The sequence below is a fragment of the Chanodichthys erythropterus genome, chromosome 21, assembly GCF_024489055.1.
Source record: "Chanodichthys erythropterus isolate Z2021 chromosome 21, ASM2448905v1, whole genome shotgun sequence".
Taxonomy (NCBI): domain Eukaryota; kingdom Metazoa; phylum Chordata; class Actinopteri; order Cypriniformes; family Xenocyprididae; genus Chanodichthys; species Chanodichthys erythropterus.
This window is the reverse complement of record NC_090241.1, coordinates 4,563,499-4,582,832: the sequence shown is the minus strand read 5'-3', so window position 1 is coordinate 4,582,832 and position 19,334 is coordinate 4,563,499. Positions and strand designations below refer to the sequence as shown.

Sequence of the window (19,334 nt, the reverse complement as noted above, 5' to 3'; positions counted from 1 at the left end):
TGTACGTAGTGATTTTTTTGTGTGTGTTTGTGTGTGGTTCCTAAACTTTGACATTTGTCAAATTAGTTAGCTACTGTTTTTGCCACTGTTACTGAAACGGATAGTATGGCGAGAACAGGAAATGATGGGGTGAAGAGGAGCAGATGACATAGCTTGTTTTTTCAGTATGTCTATGCAAGTGAGAAAGACGTTATTATGTACAGTCCCCAGAAATTTGATAAAGCCTGTATCAAGTAGCTGCAAGAGGAAATCGATTGCTTGATTGCCTTGTTCAACATGTTTATGTACACACACATTTAAATTTAGAGTTTGCATATTTTTTTCAACGCCTTGTTTTGCATATATTATTATAAAAATACATTATTTGTTATAAAATAAATGTATAAATTATTTATTATAAATTGTATTTATGGTTTAGATAAAAATATAATGTATATACATTTTATAATATAATTAATAATTCTGAATATTTTTAGTTATTTTCTCACTTAAATTGAACGTTTAGATATTTTTCAAAGCCTTGTTTTGCATTTATTATTTCAAAAATACATTATTTATTATAAAATAAATGTATAAATTATTTATTATAAATGTTATTTGTTGTAGTTTATATAAAAATTTATATATATATTTGTTATAATATAATTAATAATTATAAATATATTTTAATTATTTTCTAATTTAAATTAAATGTTTACATGTTTTTCAAAGCCTTGTTTTGCTTATAAAATATATATTTTATTTATAATAAAATAAATTTCTAACTTATTTATTATAAATTATATTCATTACAGTTTAAAATATATAATTTTATAATAATATAATTTATAATTATAAATAATATAACTTTAACGTTACTTTATTATTATTAAAAATAGTATTAAAAATATATCATTTATAATAAAATATAGGTATACATTATTATAATTAATTTATTATAGTGGAAATTAAAATGTATTATGTATAATGTTTATAATTATTGTATATTACATAATTAGATTTTTTTTTACCCAAATTTAAGTTTAAAGTTTAATTTTCTCAAAGCTTATGTAGCTTTTGTATAGATTTTATCAAATACATATTATACATTATATTATTTATAATAAATTAATTTACTAGTTATTTATTATAAATTATATTTATTATAGTTTATATATTAAAATATAATGTATATTATTTTTTATAATAATATAATTTCTAAAAAAAACTTTATTTTATTTTTTTTGCATTTTTCAAAGCCTTGTCTGCACAGCTGACACAGTAGATGTGGCGTAAAAGTAAACTGGAATTAAACTCGAATCACCCGTATGAGCACCACAGCTCAATGTGACAGCTCAGTTTGTGCCACACGACAAATCAGAACTTGTTCATTCGATAGATTTATTAGTTCTTAAACTCCTAAACATAGTTATACAAGGAAATAGTTCACTGTGTGTGTGTGTGTGTGTGTGTGTCTGAGAAAAAGTTTCTCTGAAAGATGTATGTGTGTGTGTGTGAATGGATCCGTCCCTGTCTTAGGGCTAAATGTAGCTGCTTTATATGCACTACAACAACTACAAGTGTGGGCGTGACTAGCAGCTTCTGTTTTGTGTGTGTGTGAGTGTGTGTGTGTCAGCGCCAGCCGGCCTAAAGGAATGTGTGTGTGATGCTTTCCAGTTGACTTAAGAAGAGAGATCATGAGATCAGAACGAAAGCATCCGCCATTTCGCATGCGAAGAAAGCAGCTTTGCTTATGAAGACTGGTTAATTCCTTTGTAACATACACTACAAACAGTTTACAAGATGCGCCCTTGTAGGACAGCGATATATGTGTATGTGTGTGTGAGTGTGTGTGTCCATCAGGTCTCATTTTGCATTGTTTGCGTGGCATTGTTTGGGCAGACGATCCGCTCGGTATATCTGCTGATCTTTGTTGCTGTGGAAGCGGATCTGGTAACTCCTTATTGGACCACAGAACAGCTCACGGACGAAAGGCCGAAGTATCCCAGCATGCAGCTTTCCACCATCTGTCACGGGCCCTTTGTTTGGGTGTGGGTTGAGCTGCTGGTCTCTGGTTACTCATAACACGCAAAGACACACACACTCTTGCACACATTTTACAGCTTTAAATCACGTTCCCATCCTTTGAATTTCCACTATCTGATACTGTGTAGCACAAGGGTGACGTTTGTTACCGTGGAAAGGCGCATTGACGTGATCAGTGGCATCTGTCTCCTTGCGTTAGGATAAACTGGACGTTTTGGCTCATGATCGGAGTTGTAGAATTTCCCATTTTGCTCGAACGGACACGGCTGAAACTCACAGCTTTCAGCGCTCGGAAATCAATTTTATCAGTTCGACCCTGCCGCCCTGCTTTTCTTAAAGACCTCTAGATTATTCATCCATGTGGCAGGACACACACACACACACACACACACACATAAAATCTAATACCCTCTCACAACTGAGACGGCTGAAGAAAGAAAGGTGAATCCCACACCTCTTTGTACAGGCCACCGCCCACATATCATTTCTCCTCTCCATCCGCCCTCCCCTCCTTGATTTAGAGACTGGTGTTTTTAACACGACGCCGTCGTACATGCTCTCTTTCTCTCTCTCTCTGTGCATCCTGGGACGCTGACGGTGGTGTGACTGCCAGTGTCACCAAGCAACCGTGTCTTGCGACAGGCGAAGCCATCTCACGCTTCAGGAAAGCTGCTCCAGCCAATGGCGACGCAGCACTGCGGCCAATCAATGAGTCAGAAGGGCCGAGGAGATGGATGTGTTTGGACACTCGTTAACCAGAATCTCACGCCCTCGTGTAATAGCATGCATTCTGCGTCCTGTGTACTTACCGGTTGTAGGAACGAGCATTTATGCTGCTGCAGCTGGGAATTAACAGCGATATAAGGTCAAAGGTCACTGTTCCCCTGCCGCAGGTCACCAGGATGGTGACAGGCCTGTGCTGGGCGTGTGCTGGTTGAAGAAAATGGAGTCTTTGTGTCGGTGTGGTTGCTGGCGCGCTCTGATTAGCACTGATCCATGCTGACGACTCTGTTGGCAGATTAGCGTGGCTAGCATTGGCCATCTGTTACCACGGGCCATAACAAGTGAGAAGTGTGGGTCACGTGCATTCACACACACACACAGATATGCAGAATTATGAATAAACACACACTCTATGCCATGTCTGTCTCTCACTGATTTTTCCACACATACAAACGTACACAATTACTCACACACTCTTCCAAACACCGCAACCTCAGCAGTATATTTCACTGCCTCAGGAGTGTATGATTGATTTTCGGGTTAAATTAAATAACACACAGCTTTATGTAGTGTCTCTTTCTGGAAGCACGTTCGTGGGAATCGAGTTCACGTTTCTCCCAGCTGGCTGGAGAGCCGGAGGTGTCGTCCATATTGCTCGGACTAAACGTATCCCGCAAAGCGCCCAGATCGCAATTAGCATATGATTCACTCAATCGCAGAATCCGGGACCTGCTGTTTTTTTTTTTTCTGTTTTTTTTCTCCTTCCGACAATCTCATTGGCTGCGTGCACCAAGTCAAATTAATTACGCAGCTCACGGAGATTACGATGCCTGCCTTCCAGTGCCACAGTGGAAGATGGCTAATTAGCTATAAAATCAGACTAATTCTGATGCTAAAGCTGTTTTAATTTCTGATAATTAAGTCAGGATTGGATCCTTAAATACCCCGGCATACCATTATTGCAGTAATCATGGTTGTTGTTATGAATTATTTCGAGGCCCTCGTCTGTTACCGTTGATGTTTAAGGTAATCAGGCTAAGTGAGTGGCTGGAGAGAGGTAGATGGGTAGATGATATACACTCAATATATAGACAATTTAATACTTTTATTCAGCAAGGATGTGTTAAATCGATCGAACGTGATAGTGATTTATGATGCTACAAAAGATTTTCATTTCTAGTAAATGCTGTTCTATTCATTAAAGAATACTACAGTTTTTATCATGGTTTCCAAAAAATATTAAGCAGCACAACTGTTTTCAACATTGATTGTATTAAGATTGAGCATCAAATCCGCATATTAGAATGATTTCTGAAGGATCATGTGACTGGAGTAATGGCTGCTGATTCAGCTTTGCCATCACAGGAATTAAAATAGAAAACGGTCATTTTAAATTGTAATCCTATTTCACAATGTTACTGTTTTCACTGTATTTTTATCAAATAAATGCATGAGACTTTTCTTTTTTTATAAAAACCATCAAAAACTTTTGAATGGTAGTGTACAGAACCTAAACATTTTATATTATATGATTTGTTACACTAAATTGAATTATATAATATAATTTAATTTTTAATATATAATTTAATATTTTATATCTCATGTGTGAGACATGGTTGTGAATTTTACAAAATTAAAGTTTTTCCTCTGTCTTTTGCTGTATGTGTGTGTATGAAGTGAGTTGCAACATTTTTTCCCTTTTTGTTATGTGTCTGTGTTTCCATGTCTTATCTGATTGTGTGCTCTTTTGTGATTTACGTTACGTCACTTTCCACTGAGCAGTGTTTGGGCGAATATTTAGGATATATTAGAAAATATATAGAACCTCAAAGGCTTATTTCAGGAGCCTTTTAGGGGTTCCCATCTGTGGGATAATTTTATGGATTTTGTTTTAATACATTTTATTTTAATTAAGTTTTATGAATTAAGGCCCATTCACACCAAGAATGATAACTATAAAGATAACGATAAAGATATAGTTCTAAAAATCGTTCTGAATATAAAAGAATAGCACTGTCCACACCACAGATATAACGATAATGATATAGAGAAACAATATCGTTGGGATCACTTTCAGAACTTTTTTGCCAGCTGTTGAAGAATAAAACACTGACAGCCACTTAGAATCCATTCTAATTTAAGGGCTCACACATTTAAAATGGCAGACGACACTGCGGAGAAGTGAATCGCCAAGGTCCAGAAAAATCCACCACTGTTTGACAAGTTTGTCAAGGGTACTTTAAAGAAAATGGATACATGGAAAACGATCAGTCATACCTTTTGAAATAAATAATGAGAAGTATTATCGATATATGCCAGGCAAACAGTGTAACATAAAATCACCTCAGGTATCCAGCGCTAGTTTCAACAACATTGTCTTGCTTCCTTTGAAATTGCAGTGAAAAAGACTAGGCGTTGTTTTTATTCCACTATATTGACTTCCTCAGCTAAATTCACTGTTAGATCAGATCGATTACACTAGCTATTCACTCAAAACATAGCATGCTGAGGACATCTGCTGGTTAAAGCTAAGTAAATGCAACAAAAAGAACAGCGAAAACATGTTCACATATTGAAACCGCAGCGCATGAGCTTAGAATAAACAGACCGTTATCGTTCGTTGGTGTGGACGCAAATATAGTTATCGTTATAGTTACCGTTCTTGGTGTGAACGGGCCTTAAAAGTGCAGTGTGTAAATTTTAGGAGGATCTATCGACAGAAATGCAATATAATTTACATAACTATGTTTTTAGTGGTGTATAAAGACCGTACATAATAAACCATTGTGTTTTTATTATCTTACAATGAGCCATTTCTCTACATACACTGCGGGTCCCCTTACATATTAAGTCGCCATTTTGCGCCAGCATTTTTCTACAGTAGCCCTAAATGGACAATCTGGACAATTTTGTCACTGTTGTTCTTCTTCGTTGGTGTTTTTAGAGGCAGCTTGCATTGTCACTACATTGAATCTGAATGAATTAGTAGTAGTAGTCATCGTCGTTGTCGTCTGGTTTATTAGAAGCAGAGACCGTTCTTTATTAGAAGTAAGAAGAAACCTTATTGTTTGACTAGCTACTCTCTTCTGTCTCGGACACCATAGCTTCTCTATGTGCTTCGAATAGAAGAATGGACTAAGCAATTTGCAACCCCACCGCTAGATGCGGCTAAATTGTACACACTGCACCTTTTTAAGAGTGTAGAATTTCAAGCTAGCATTCATTTAGAATAACCTGCCATGAACTTGAGTTGGCAGGGTCATGACCAGATGACCTTTGACATTTGGTGGCAGGGTATGAGTGAGGGGAAAATGGTTAGAAAGCAGAAATGGAAGGATGATTCAAAAGAAGAGAGAGTGAAGGACAGGTAGAGCGAAAGAAAGGGAGGATAACAACCGCAGTGGCAGATTGTGGCCTTTGCCACTGTTTACGCCAATATGCAGAAACTTTCATTGTGCGTGTTGGTTTCGGCATCGCTCTTGGGCGAGGGCTGTTAGTTGATATTCTGTGGACGTTTCCATCTCTGAGATCTAATCGGAGTGTGTATGCATGTGTGTTTGTGAGTGTGTGTAGCAGAGACATACAAGAAGAGCAGCTCAGGGAACAGGCCACGAGTGTTTATATATAATGACAGAATAACAAAGCCGTGTGTGCTACACCGTGCCACTCTCTGTCGCTTCCCACAGCCAAATCTCCTTGTGAGATTAGCATCTGTGCGGACAACTCGAAATTTCTAAACATATAAACAGTTCACTCGTCTCCAGCGGTCGGGATTCTTTCTGTAAAAATCTACATACTGAAATCACACGCTAACGGCTGTTAATTGTATTTTCAAGGGTTTAATTAAAGTATATACGGATATAGTGTGTTTTGAGGAGGGCAAAAAGAAATTCAAGAACGCTTGTGGGGTTTTTGTGTGTGTATATGCTGGCTGCGTGCGACTGTCTTTAATATGCGTCTCTCCAAACTGTGAAATCTCCACAGAAACAGTTAAAGGCATAATTTGCCTGTTAAGCACATCAAGTGTGAGAACGCTTGTTTTACGCTGTGTAAAAATGACTGTGAATAGTCTTGTAAATCAGCGCGCTGCTCACTTCGTGTGTGCGTGTGTGAGTGTGTATGAGCCCGTGTCAGTCTCTTTTCTATCCTATTGAAGAGGGTCTCGACAGTGAATGAATGGTTAACGTGACAAGCCGAGCAAACCCTCTGCCCAAACGGGACGTTAATGTGTGGTCCTGCAGAAATATGCTCACGGGGTTGGTTTGTCTTGCCAGCAGACGTGTGTGTGTGTGTGTGTGTGTGAAGGAGACTGACTGGTGTTAAATAGAAATATTGTTCATGGCAAGTGAGATGTGAAAGGAAGAGTGGCAGGCCGTGTGTGCGTGCGAGAACTAGCTCTAATTATCGATTGGATTGTGCTTGACAGATATGGAGTCTGCAGAACGGCTGGCCTCGCCTTCCGCCACCCCGGCCTCCGTCCACGCCGCCACTTCTTCGACGTCATCTTCCTCTTCCTCCTCTTCCTCATCCACAGCAGCCTCCAATGCCAAGAGCAGCCTGAACCACGGAGTCACGGCCTCGCTCGGCACATGCGGTAAGAACTCACGCGCACACATGCTCTTTCCTGCCCTGACGCAAGGGTTGCTTGTTGTTACAGTGTGAAAAGTGCTCAGTCAAAACTCACGCACCATCACACGGCAGCACATTTCCACACACACACACACACCGGAGCGCTTTGAGCATGTCTCCCAGTTTAGGTTGGCGGCAGATCGGAGACTGATGTCATCAGGGACCTCTCTTCTTGTCTGTTGAAGGATCTTTTTTTTTTCCTCTCTGAATGACATGTGATAAAGCGCAAATCTTCTCTGCTGATTGAGTCTTGTCTGATAAGGCACAAGTGTTCACTTTCTCACAGTCTGCTCTGTTAAAGGGATAGTTCAGCCAAAAATGAAAGTTCTGTCATCATTTATTCTTCCTCAAGTCGTTCCAAACTGTGGTTTATTTCTTCCGAGGAACACAAAAGGAGATTTTGTGTCCAAAGTGTACAAACTCCTTTTTTAGTGCAGTTAGTATTGGGGCTGTCAAATGCCAAGATGGACAAAAAAAGCACCATAAAAGTAGAACACATGACTCTATTAAAGGGTTTTCTTTGATGCGTGAAAACAGACCTTATTGGTTCTTGTGTGTCAAGCAAGTATGATTGATCTTTCATTTATGCTATTTTATATATTTGTGTTGATCAATGTAAATGTATGAATAAAATCCTAAATTAAATCTGTTTATCATATAAAGCAATCATGTCCTTTCATTAGATTTGGATTAAACTGCTTGATTTGTTATATGTAATTATCTTTATATATATTTTGTACTTCTTGACACTTCCTTGACAGAATATTAAAAATATCTTTCAAAGATGAATGTAAGTGTTACGGGTTTTGAACGGCCACAGCTAGTGAATCTTAATCAGTTCAAAATAGCGCTTCTATTTGTGATCGGACAACATTTGACATCAGTTGTTAGATTTGTGAGAACCAATGTCATTGGCATTGTTTGTTGTCAAACATCTGTCTTAAGCACCATATTTAAATTTGACACTACAAGAATGAGTTTTTATTCAACAGATAACGACTTAAAAACAGACAAGAAAGGTTTGGAAATATAAATAATGACAGAATTTACATTTTTGTCTGAAGCATACCTCGAAAAGCTGTATTAGTAGCATCACTACAAATATTACTCCATAATAAAGTGCCCCTAGTTTTTAAATAATTAGTTTTTAAAGCTATTTTGCAGCATTACATTTCAGTATTTAAGCAATTCATTCACATATCTGGTATTTTCTGTTGGACATTTGCAAAGCTGCTTAGACTGTGTAGTCTTACAAGTTAATCATCTAACTTTTTTTTAAGAATGGTCATACCTTTAAGTAAGTTAATTAAAAAGATAGATTGGTTGAATTTAAATCTGAAAAGTAAGTAAGACTGATTACTCCTTGGATATCTGCTAGTTGGTCAGACTAGTACTTAAAGGGTTAGTTCACCCAAAAATGAAATTTCTGTCATTAATTACTCACCCTCATGTCGTTCCACACCCGTAAGACCTTTGTTTGTCTTCAGAACACAAATGAAGATATTTTTGATGCAATCCGAGGGTATCTGATCCACATTTAGGCAGCAACGACATTGCACCTTTTGAGGTCCAAAAAGGTACTTAAGACATTGTTAAAACTGTCGATGTGACTACAGCAACAAGACAACTTTTTGTGTGTAAAAACAAAATGAAAATTCAACAAATTTGCCTGTCCCGTCATACTGCTGCGCTATTTTCGTTGCAGAGCTTCAGTGTTTACGTCCGAACGGCGGCTCAGTATTAGCCGGGTCCGGTCACGTGAGCAGCACGACACATGCGTGTAATACTGACGCAGGAGCTGGCCAATACTGAGCCTGCGTTCATGGCAATGGATGTTAGTTGGTTTAAGTATATCACAGCAACTGAAATAGCCATTATTTTTAATCGAAAGAGACATAGGTGTGTTATCCAATCATTAATGGAAAGGAACGCCCCTTATACTTGGGAGCGGCCATGTATGAGGTGTTTCTCTGTGTTTCTTCCTCCTGTCTGCTTCGAGGTCTTGATAAATTGTGGCATTTCTTTGTTTAGAATCCAATTAGAAACCTAATTCTTTTGTCTTTTATTTAAGAAGAAGACTGTCTAGTGTTCTGTCTAAACATACCGCACCATCTTTAAAGAATGATTGGCTTTTACATGAAAAAACGGTTTCAATTGCAGTTTTGCGAAATATTACTTTTTCGAATTGCCTGAAAAACCACCTTATGTGAGCATAAAATTGTTTTTGCAATATATGGGATTTTTTGTTTCCATTGGTTGTATTTTCACTTTGCAATTTAAATTTGCGCAATTTGAAGCGTAATGGAAACGCAGATATAGTCACTGTTTATGCAACTGCCCCCTAGTGGCTGTTTAAAACTAGAACTAGCGATGGCTGATTTCTGAATTAATCGAATGTTTTTCAATGAATCGGTTGAACAGCTTAACAAAATCAATTCGCAGTTCAGTCTGCATTGTTTGCAGCTCACTCACCCACTGAATTGTAAAAGGTTTCTTACTCAGTCAAACAGTTATAGGATACTTTAAAACACAGAACAAGAGTGCTGGATGCAAAATTAAATCTTTACCTAGAATCAGTTAAAACCATTTTTTTTGGGTCGTTTTGGAGCTTGACTACCCCTGTCCTCCATTATAAAAGAGCACTCCGGACATTCTGCAAAATAACTCTATATGCGTTTCCCGGAGTACAGGATTGAAATTATTTATTAATAATTTTTCTAACTGTCCGTAGTCTTTCCATCTGATAAAGCATCTCTTCTCCCTCCCTCTTGTGTTTTGTTCTTTCTGTGTTGCAGTCAGGGCTGAAGAAAGCCACTGACTTGCTCCTGTCATAATTACCGACTTATTGTTCGGCATGTGAAAACACCGTCCAGGATTTAGCACTCACAGTTTTGGCTGCAAATTGAAAAGCTGCTGCATTAATGAATCTCAACCAATTAACTAGACCTTTGTTAATACTGCTGTCTTCTCACTCTCCACCCCCCTGCACATAAACACACGCACACACGTGAACGCACAGACACAATAACACCGCTTTCCCTCCATCCTTCCTGACACTCTTAAATATCCTCTTCTCCTCTGTAAACTGTGAAGTTTGTAAGGCTCCACTGACTCTTTCCTGTTAGTAAATCGTTCTGTCTGCTCTGGTTTCGTTTTTGGCCCAGTGTCGCTTTCTGACGAGACTCTCATTAACAGTTGATATTCCACATGGCTTTCCACTCCTCTACCTCAACACCAGCCCGACAAGAGGAGTGATGGTGAAGGGAGACCTTTTGTTTTTGCTGAGAGACTGCTATTTTTCCACCTCAGAGTTTTGGATTTTTGAATATGTAATTCCAGCGTTGACAAGTCTCTCTTGAAATTCAAGTACCCAGCAAAATTCGGGTTCAAGTACTCACCCAACTCTCTGTGTTGTTCTGTTTTTACAGAAATGTTGCTCTAGTTTTAGTTGGAGCCATGGTTTAGTGGTTACTGTAGATACACTTGACATGGTGCTCATGTAGGTAAATAAAAACAATGCCTCGTCTTTTTCACTGCAACTTCAAAGGAAGCAAGACAATGTTGTTGAAACTAGCGCTGGATATCTGAGGTAATTTTATGTTACACTGTTTGCTAGCCTGGCATATATCTATTTATTCTGAGGGTATGACTGATTTTTTTCCATATATCCATTTTCTTAACTTCTCCTCAATGTCGTCTGCCATTTTAAATGCATGAGCCCTTAAATTAGAATGGATTTCGCTCTTAAAGTGATCCCGATGATATTGTTTCTCTATACGATATATGGACAGTGCTATTCTTGTATATTTAGAACAAATTTTAGAACTATATCTTTATCGTTATGTTTAAAGTTATCGTTCCTGGTGTGAATGGGCCTTAACCCAAGCTCTATTCTTGCTTCCTGAATCCATTCCATTTTCCACTATAACTCTTTACTACGCAATAGTTAGCTTCTGTCCACTAATTTGATAAGGAAAAGTGGCATTCAAAGTAGGAATGGGTCAAGATGACATCTGACTATTCACTTAGAGATGCTGACTTCATTTTTAAAAGTAATACATTTTGGTATTTTTAGCTCATTAATCATGTGTCTTAGCTGTTTACACTATAAAACTAATTTCTCTGAGACATTTCATCTTTAAATGTAAAGCACTGCTGCTACAGCCAAACATGAATGTCAAATGTCTTTATCTTGCAGTACTAGCATTGCATTTTTAAGACAGCATGCCTCTAGATGCAAATAATTTTATTTTTCATTGCATTTTCACTGGTGAATCTGAAATCAGCCTGGTTATTGAAGGCATAGTGAAGACCAGTTAGCCAGCTAGTTGTTCAGTAACTCACCAAATTGTCAGTTTTGCAAATATGTAGTTTTCAGTTCCAAGAGTGCTGATGTTTCATAAAATAGGACTGGGACAGTTTGCATCACTTCACTTGTCTGCGATTGCTACATAGAATTCCAGCACTTGATCCTGCTTTGTCCTCTATTGGGATTATTTTTGTTGGCTCTGCAAAAATAAAATATCTGGCCATATTGTGTCTGAAATGCCAAGTATATTGTTATAGTTGTATAAAAGCATATATAAGATGCTGTATAACTGAATAGCCTATCACCGTGGCTGAGATTCCCAGTGATACAGTAATATTCCTTCTCATGTGATATTGCTTAATTTAAAGGTGTGGTTTGTTATGATTTCACTTTTTTAACTTTAGTTAGTGTGTAATGTTGCTGTTAGAGCATAAACAACATCTGCAAAGTTACGACACTCAAAGTTCAATGCAAAGGAAGATATTTTCTTTTACAGTAAAAGCTCCGCCCTCTTCTGGAAAGCGTCCGAGAGCTCATTTGCATTTAAAGGGACACACACAAAAACAGCTTGTTTTTGCTCAAACCCAAATGGGGCAAATTTGACAAGCTATAATAAGTGATCTGTTGGGTATTTTTGAGCTGAAACTTCACAGCCACCAGAGATTTATATTAAATCTTGTAAAGGGGCATTATAGGTTCCCTTTAAAGAGCAAAAATCCCAAAACAAAGACTGATCCATTATAAAGTGATTTTACCTGGGTTAAACAGACAAGAGGACCTCGGTAATTCAGTCCTAGTTGAGCTGATTAACGTTCAGAATGAGACTTTCCCTCGACAGGTTCTCACAGCGCTATCATTACCACTTTAAACGCAATTAACACTTTGTCCCACTAAATCACCGGCCCACAAGCGTGCCAGAGCGATAGATGATGTTCAGGTCGTGAATGAGGTGCATCTGGGCTTAAACCGAGAATATTCTAACCTCTCTCAGAACAAACGGCGGCCACATGTTCGCACTTTTTCTCGCCGTCCCCCTCAGACACACAGACAATTAAGTCGGCTGTCAGATCTGTCTGTAGAAATGTGATTGATGCAAACGGAGGGCACATTAATCGGCTTCCGCCGCATCCCACATAAGAGAACGAACGAGGAGACAGGTGGGGGAGGACAGTGGCGCTTTTCAAGATGGCTCGGTTTGTCAGAAGATGGAGAACATGGGAAGGTGTGTTGGTGGGGGGGTGGGGGACAAGCGAAGAAAGAGAGAGACGGCGAGAGAGAACGAAGGAGAAAGATAAAATAAGAAGGATATCAGGTAATCCGGTAATTCTGCTCTGCTCCTCTCAGAGGCTGATTTAATTATTGCCGGCTGAAAGCGCATTAATATGAAACTGGCGTTTCTGCCACTGTGTGTGTTTGTGTGTGTGTATGTGTGCCAGCAGGAGCGGATGATGGTCTTTGGGGGAATATTTCCTCTCATTTATCTTCACATCCGCCTCTCTCCTTCTCAAGCTCCTTTTTTTCGTCCCTTTTTCCCCTGTTTCATCGCCACTGTCTACATCAGGACAAACCCCAAAACATACTGGATTTGTGTATGTGAGAATTGAAAGGGACAGGCCTCAAGCTCAGGAACTGAAAGCTGTCAGTCTTCTTTATTCTCTTTACCATTCTAGAGCCTAATTAAAAGAGGGCATATGCAAAACAGGATTTTCTCGCTCTTTTGAAATAACTGGCTGCATGCAAAAACAAACATACAGCATGACCAGCGTAGACTTATTCACTAACACACGACTCTTTGAGCCCATTCTTTCAATGAATCTGGCAAAAAAACAATCACAGACTCAAAGTTGCTGTAATAAATGCCATTTTAATAATCAAAACATTAAAATGTGTCACAGATACAGTGGGGTGCTGGGGTGACCAGCTACTCATACGCCAGGAAAACTTTATAAAGACTTTCATTAATGGCAAATGATACATTAACAGGTTTGGATTAAGTGGATTCTGGGTAAACATTCCACATCATCCAACATTAAAACATCCTGTTACTGTTTCACTGAATGAGAAACTGCTGACAGTTCAGTAGGTAAGTGGGCTGTCTGAATGATTCAAATGGATTTTGTTAACACGTTCCAGCCCGTTATTCACTAAACTAGCATCGCTATTTATAATTCTAAACGGCTGAATAAATAAAGAAAGTGTCAGGGAAATGTAATGTACTGTTTGTCAGTTTTTGTACCATACTACAAAATTAATAAAATGGCTTTGCTACTGAAAAGCAACATGGTTTAAAAACTATCTACATTACCACAATGCCAAGGCTTAATTTGTGCAAAAACAAGCCTGATCCAGATCCTGCACCTCCAAAATCCAATCCGACACCTCATTTGTAGGATCCCCCATCTCATAAATGTATAAAAACAATTATTAAGAAGTGGAAGAAATGCAGCTACAAAAAAAGAAAAAAAAAGAAGAAAAAAAAAAGCAGCTTTCTGTTGGTCAACATGACCAATCTGTGTGACCAATTTAAAGCCCGTTGTGAAATCTTCCCCTCTTGCATGAAATTTGCATGGATTCCTAATGAAATGTCTGGATTTTATCTGGGAAAGTTTTACTGAACAATGCTAAATGTGACCACACTTTTACAAAGACATTTTGTGTGAGAAACAATGGAAATTTATATCATATTGATCATATGGGTTATGACAAGACATGAGTAAATAATGACAAAATTTTTATTTTAGGTCAACTATTATTTTTTTAAAGGTAGCAAGGGTCAGAAAGAGAGTGGAAAATGGTCATGTAAAACTAAATCATGGACGTTTCAAGTGGACAAACATTTTAAGTGGACTCTGGGGAAAAAATACTGCAAAAAACTGCATGCAGCAGACAGTTTCTACAGTCTTCACACATAAACAACAGCAAAGGGAAGTCAAGGCCCTCTCCTCCCCATCCCTCCTGGAGTTATAGCTATCTGCAAAAGTCCTGCATTTCCCATCATCACTTTGCTCTGTGTGTGTGTGTGTGTGTGCAAGAGAGAGAGCTGGCGCGGTGCTGCGCTGGCGGAACGGTGCGCTCAAGCCTTTCTTCTCTGTGCTCCCTAATGGAAATTGAATTTGCATGAAATATGCGGCTTAGAAATTACATGTGACTCCTGAAGGAGACAATGGGCAGCATCAGCGCTGCCAGAGGAGATCGATCCCAGAAAGGATGCAATCTGGATGATGATGACGACGACGATGATTAATACGAAGAGCTCTGTGTTTACATGTATGCCGAGAGCTTATACAATGTCAAACAAGAGATTGAAGTGATTTATCGGACTCGGAGAGGGTGTTGTGATATCTTATAGAATATTGTGGAAGATGCAGGGGCGCTTTGGGCGTCTTCTCTCCCACTTCTTCCTTGTTCTATCACGCGGAGACTTTCATTTGGTCTGATCATAGTTATTAATCAAATAGTGTCAGAAAGCCTGTGATTACATTAACATTAACAGCCATCAAACTGTCTCTCACAGTTTCACACACACACGTTTACTTACTGTCTAAATGAAGACATACCATAGACTGTTTTTTATATATAAAGCTAATTATAAATACAATAGATTATCCCTACTCCTAAAAAAAAAAAAAAAAAAACATTTTTACATGGAAAATATACACTGCCGTTCAAAAGTTTGGGATTTGTAAGATTTTTAATGTTTTTAATGTCAAAAGAAGCCTCTTCTGCTCACCAAGGCTGCATTTATTTGATTAAAAAACAACAGCAACAAAAAAACAGTAATATTGTGAAATATTATTACAATTTAAAAATCTGTTTTCTATGTGAATATATTGTAAAATGTAATTTATTCCTGTGATGCTGAATTTTCAACATCAATACTCCAGTCTTCAGTGTCACATGATCCTTCAGAAATCATTCTAATAAGCTGATTTGCTGCTCAAGAAATATTTATTATTATTAGCAATGTTGAAAACATATTTAAATAACTATACACTCTAAAATGCTGGGTTAAAAACAACCCAAGTTGGGTTGAAAATGGACAAACCCAGTGATTGGGTTGTTTTAACCCAGCGGTTGGGTTAAATGTTTGCCCTGGGCAGTTTTTATTTAACCCAACTATTGTTTAAAAATGTCTATATGGCTGGCTTAAAATGAACTCAAAATAGGTTGGAAATTAAAAATTATACACATAATTACTAGAGGCAACAATAATAATCAAAAGGAGAACATTTATTAATAAGCCATTTTAAAAATGTTTGTTTAATTATTATGCATTAAACTTACTAATAAATGTTCATTTATTAAACATATTAGTAAATGTTAATTTCCAACATACTTTGGGTTCATTTTAAACAAGTAATACAGTAATCTTTAAACAATAGTTGAGTTAAATAAAACTACCCAGCAAGCTGGGCAAACATTTTAACCCAACCGCTGGGTTTGTCCATTTTCAACCCAACTTCGGTTGTTTTTAACCCAGCATTTTTAGAGTGTAGCATTTATTTGAAATAGAATCTTTTGTAACATTGTAAATGTTTTGTAATTTAATTTTGTAAATCTTTACTGTTACTTTTGATAAATGTAATGCCTCCTTGTTGAATAAATATATTAATTTCTTCAATTTCTTTAAAAAAAATAAAAATCTTACACATCCCAAACTTTTGAATGGTAGTGTGTATATATAGGTGTACCCAAATGTCCCCAGGGGGAGGTTTTATCTAACCCCTCCATGTCTGCATCATCTACATCTAAACACACAATACTGAAAACGTAAATGCAAAAGGGAAAATGCTCATGCTGTCTCTTCTTTCCTGGGCATGCAAACATAAACGCTTCAAGTCTTTGTGACTGAGAATGCAGCTTCATGAGCAAACTGAATGTTAGTTAGGATTGCAACTAGGGGCGAATTGTTATAGTCATATCCAGATATGTGGCTTTAGAGGCTGATGCAGCACTATGAGGCTTACTCTTCTCTAGGCACACACACACACACACACACACACACACACACACACACACACACACACACACACACACACACACACACACACACACACACACACACACACACACACACACACACACACACACACACACACACACACACACACACACAGAGCCATACAGCTTTCTGAATGTCTCTTTGATATATACACACAAGCCCACACACCTTGACAGAGCACTCAGAACACATATAAGCTCTCACTGAACTCTGAATCACTCGACACTAACACTCACTTTCTTTCTCATACAAATAACTTCTCTCTCTATTCCTAAAGTGTCACGAGTGGCAGAGTGGTATTCTACTACTTCAAAAGAAAAAAATCCAGTAACCATTATACTTAGAGGCAAAGCTGGTTTACGTTAGGGGTGTGATGAGACAGTTAACTCGCGAGACGAGACATTAGACCGAGTTCACGAGAATGAGGCGAGACTAGATTTTTACAGTATTTTTAAGAAATCCTCAATGACGAAATACATGACTAGAAAAAAAGTCTGCAGGTGCATTTGTAATGCTTTAACTAATCATCTTATAATGAATGTCTGAGTATGAATTATCATATGCAGTAAAAGACAACAATACTCAAGCACTGTAAAAGGTTTTGCCACAAACTCAACTGACTGGCTTCTCTCCTGTATGATTTCATAGGTCTCTTCAGACCTTAGAACTGTACTTGATTTATGTGCTTCTACAACTTTTGACCTCCTAACTGAACTCCTTTCCACAAATTCAGCATAGAAATAAAAACAGTATAATAAAAATAAATAAGAGTCTTAAGTGCAAACAATAAGTGCAACCTTAATCAAAGTACTCTCTCAATATTCAAAGACCAAATTTTTCTTCAAGGATGATACAGAGCTGAGAGATAGCTTTCGTATCGGGAGATATTTGCATGCATCAGGGAGCCGCTTTCAAAAGGCAGGGTATTGAAATCGCGTTTGAATGCGCGTTCGCGTTTTACTTTCGCTTTCGTTTCCACTATCACGTGTACTCTGTGAATAGGGAGCAGCGGTGCTGAGTGCGCTTTCTACAAGATAAGACATTTGTCAGACGCTTAGGCTCTGTTGTGCAACGAATCCTCTGCCATGGTCTTGTCAGTCATCTCATCTTACTCTCATCACGTGAACAGTGACCTCTGTTCCTGCTGCACTACGTACGATTCTTCAGCTCGTGTTGGATGAGCTGGATGGGATTGAAGTGACTGTTATCAAACTTAATGAAATGGTTTTTATTTATATAAAAAGCAAAACAACAGTGGAGTCGTAATGTAAATGTAGTAGTGACATATTCTATCCTAATTTCACACTCACACTCTGTCATGGCAATATATCGAGACATCTTTTCACCTCAACTAGAAATCTCGTTGCACCCATAGTTTACATATTACATAATTAGGCTTATTTGTTTATTTATTTTCCCTAGTGGCAACCATTTCTTGTTTTAAGCATTACCCTTTTAAAATGTTCTGATTATCTAATGCTGAATGTGTAATGGTGTGTTATGTGTGTGTTTGACGGGACAGGTCCTCTGTTTGGGCTGACGGGCAGTGACCAGCCCTTCAGTGTCAGCTCAGTGACCTCTGTGCCCAGCGCGTACCCTCTCATGGCCCACCCAGCCTTTGGTTTGCTATCACCAGCAACGGTCCGCCCAGAGTTTGGAGGTCTAGGAGGTCTGGGGGTCTCTGCTGCCCTCGCAGCTCACCCACAACTAGGAGCCTTCTCAGGTATGTGTGCATACCCTTTATTCATGACCGAAGGTCTGATGACACCAAGCCCTATGTAATTAAATGACACAAAAGTATAATCAATTATTATTATCATTTCATATTTATTTCAGTCCAGTCTCATTTAGATTATCTACCCTAGTGTTATAAGGTAGTTTACACTCTCTTTTCTCAGAATGGTGGAGAGCAGCAGAAGCACATGGACGGAGTCCTCCAGCATTCTTCCCACCTTTTTTGGGTCTGCCACCTATGTTCGCCCCACCCCTTCACAACCACGAGGCCAATCCGTATACATCCAAAACACCCAGCAAGAGCAGTCAGGCCTCCAAAGGTATTAATCTGTCTATATCTGCCTCCTGGAAATGTGTGATATTCCTTGGAGGCAGACTTAATGTTAAACAAAAGTTATGCAGCAGTAATGTAGCCTTCAGGCTGGTGCACTCGCAGTAATCATCGCCTTGAGCAGTCGCCTGCAGTGTTGAATTCATCAGGAGATTCTGCAGTTTTAACCTATACTTTTGTCCCAGAAATCAATGCTGAAGGCTATTTAACATAGTATATATTTTGAGGGAAATTGTAACAACAATTGTAGCAAAAACTTGCATAGTTTAAAAGCATCTGACTGGTTCATGTGAACTCTCTGGAGCACAGGTGTGAACGGAGCTGTGAATGGTCGTTCGCTGTCTCCTTCTGCGGCTAAAGGAACTGTTTCGGCTTCTGCCTCCCCCTCCCCCGCGCTCCGGCCCCCTGAACACAGCCGGACACTCAACGCCAAAGCCCGCGACCGCAAGGCCAGTCACCATAGCAACAGCACAGGGGCGCTTCAGGAGAAACCCTCACAGAAAACTAAAGAGAAGGTACGACACCATTGCACGCAAGGAGCGGAAATGCAGCGTGTGGTCTAAACACACAAACACTACATA

The 19,334-nt window shown here is 38.5% G+C and overlaps 1 protein-coding gene across 21 annotated transcripts in view; it reads left to right on the top strand.

Annotated features, from left to right (window-relative positions):
• The window catches only part of baz2ba (bromodomain adjacent to zinc finger domain, 2Ba), a 105,901-nt gene that overhangs the window by 48,130 nt on the left and 38,437 nt on the right, over window positions 1–19,334 (top strand). For all 21 annotated transcript variants that reach the window (XM_067374558.1, XM_067374559.1, XM_067374550.1 and 18 more), the window contains 4 exons: window positions 7,175–7,342; window positions 18,211–18,411; window positions 18,587–18,742; window positions 19,063–19,268. In XM_067374558.1, coding sequence (XP_067230659.1) covers window positions 7,177–7,342; window positions 18,211–18,411; window positions 18,587–18,742; window positions 19,063–19,268 — 729 coding nt within the window. In that variant the 5' untranslated portion in view covers window positions 7,175–7,176. The remainder of the gene's footprint in view (window positions 1–7,174; window positions 7,343–18,210; window positions 18,412–18,586; window positions 18,743–19,062; window positions 19,269–19,334) is intronic.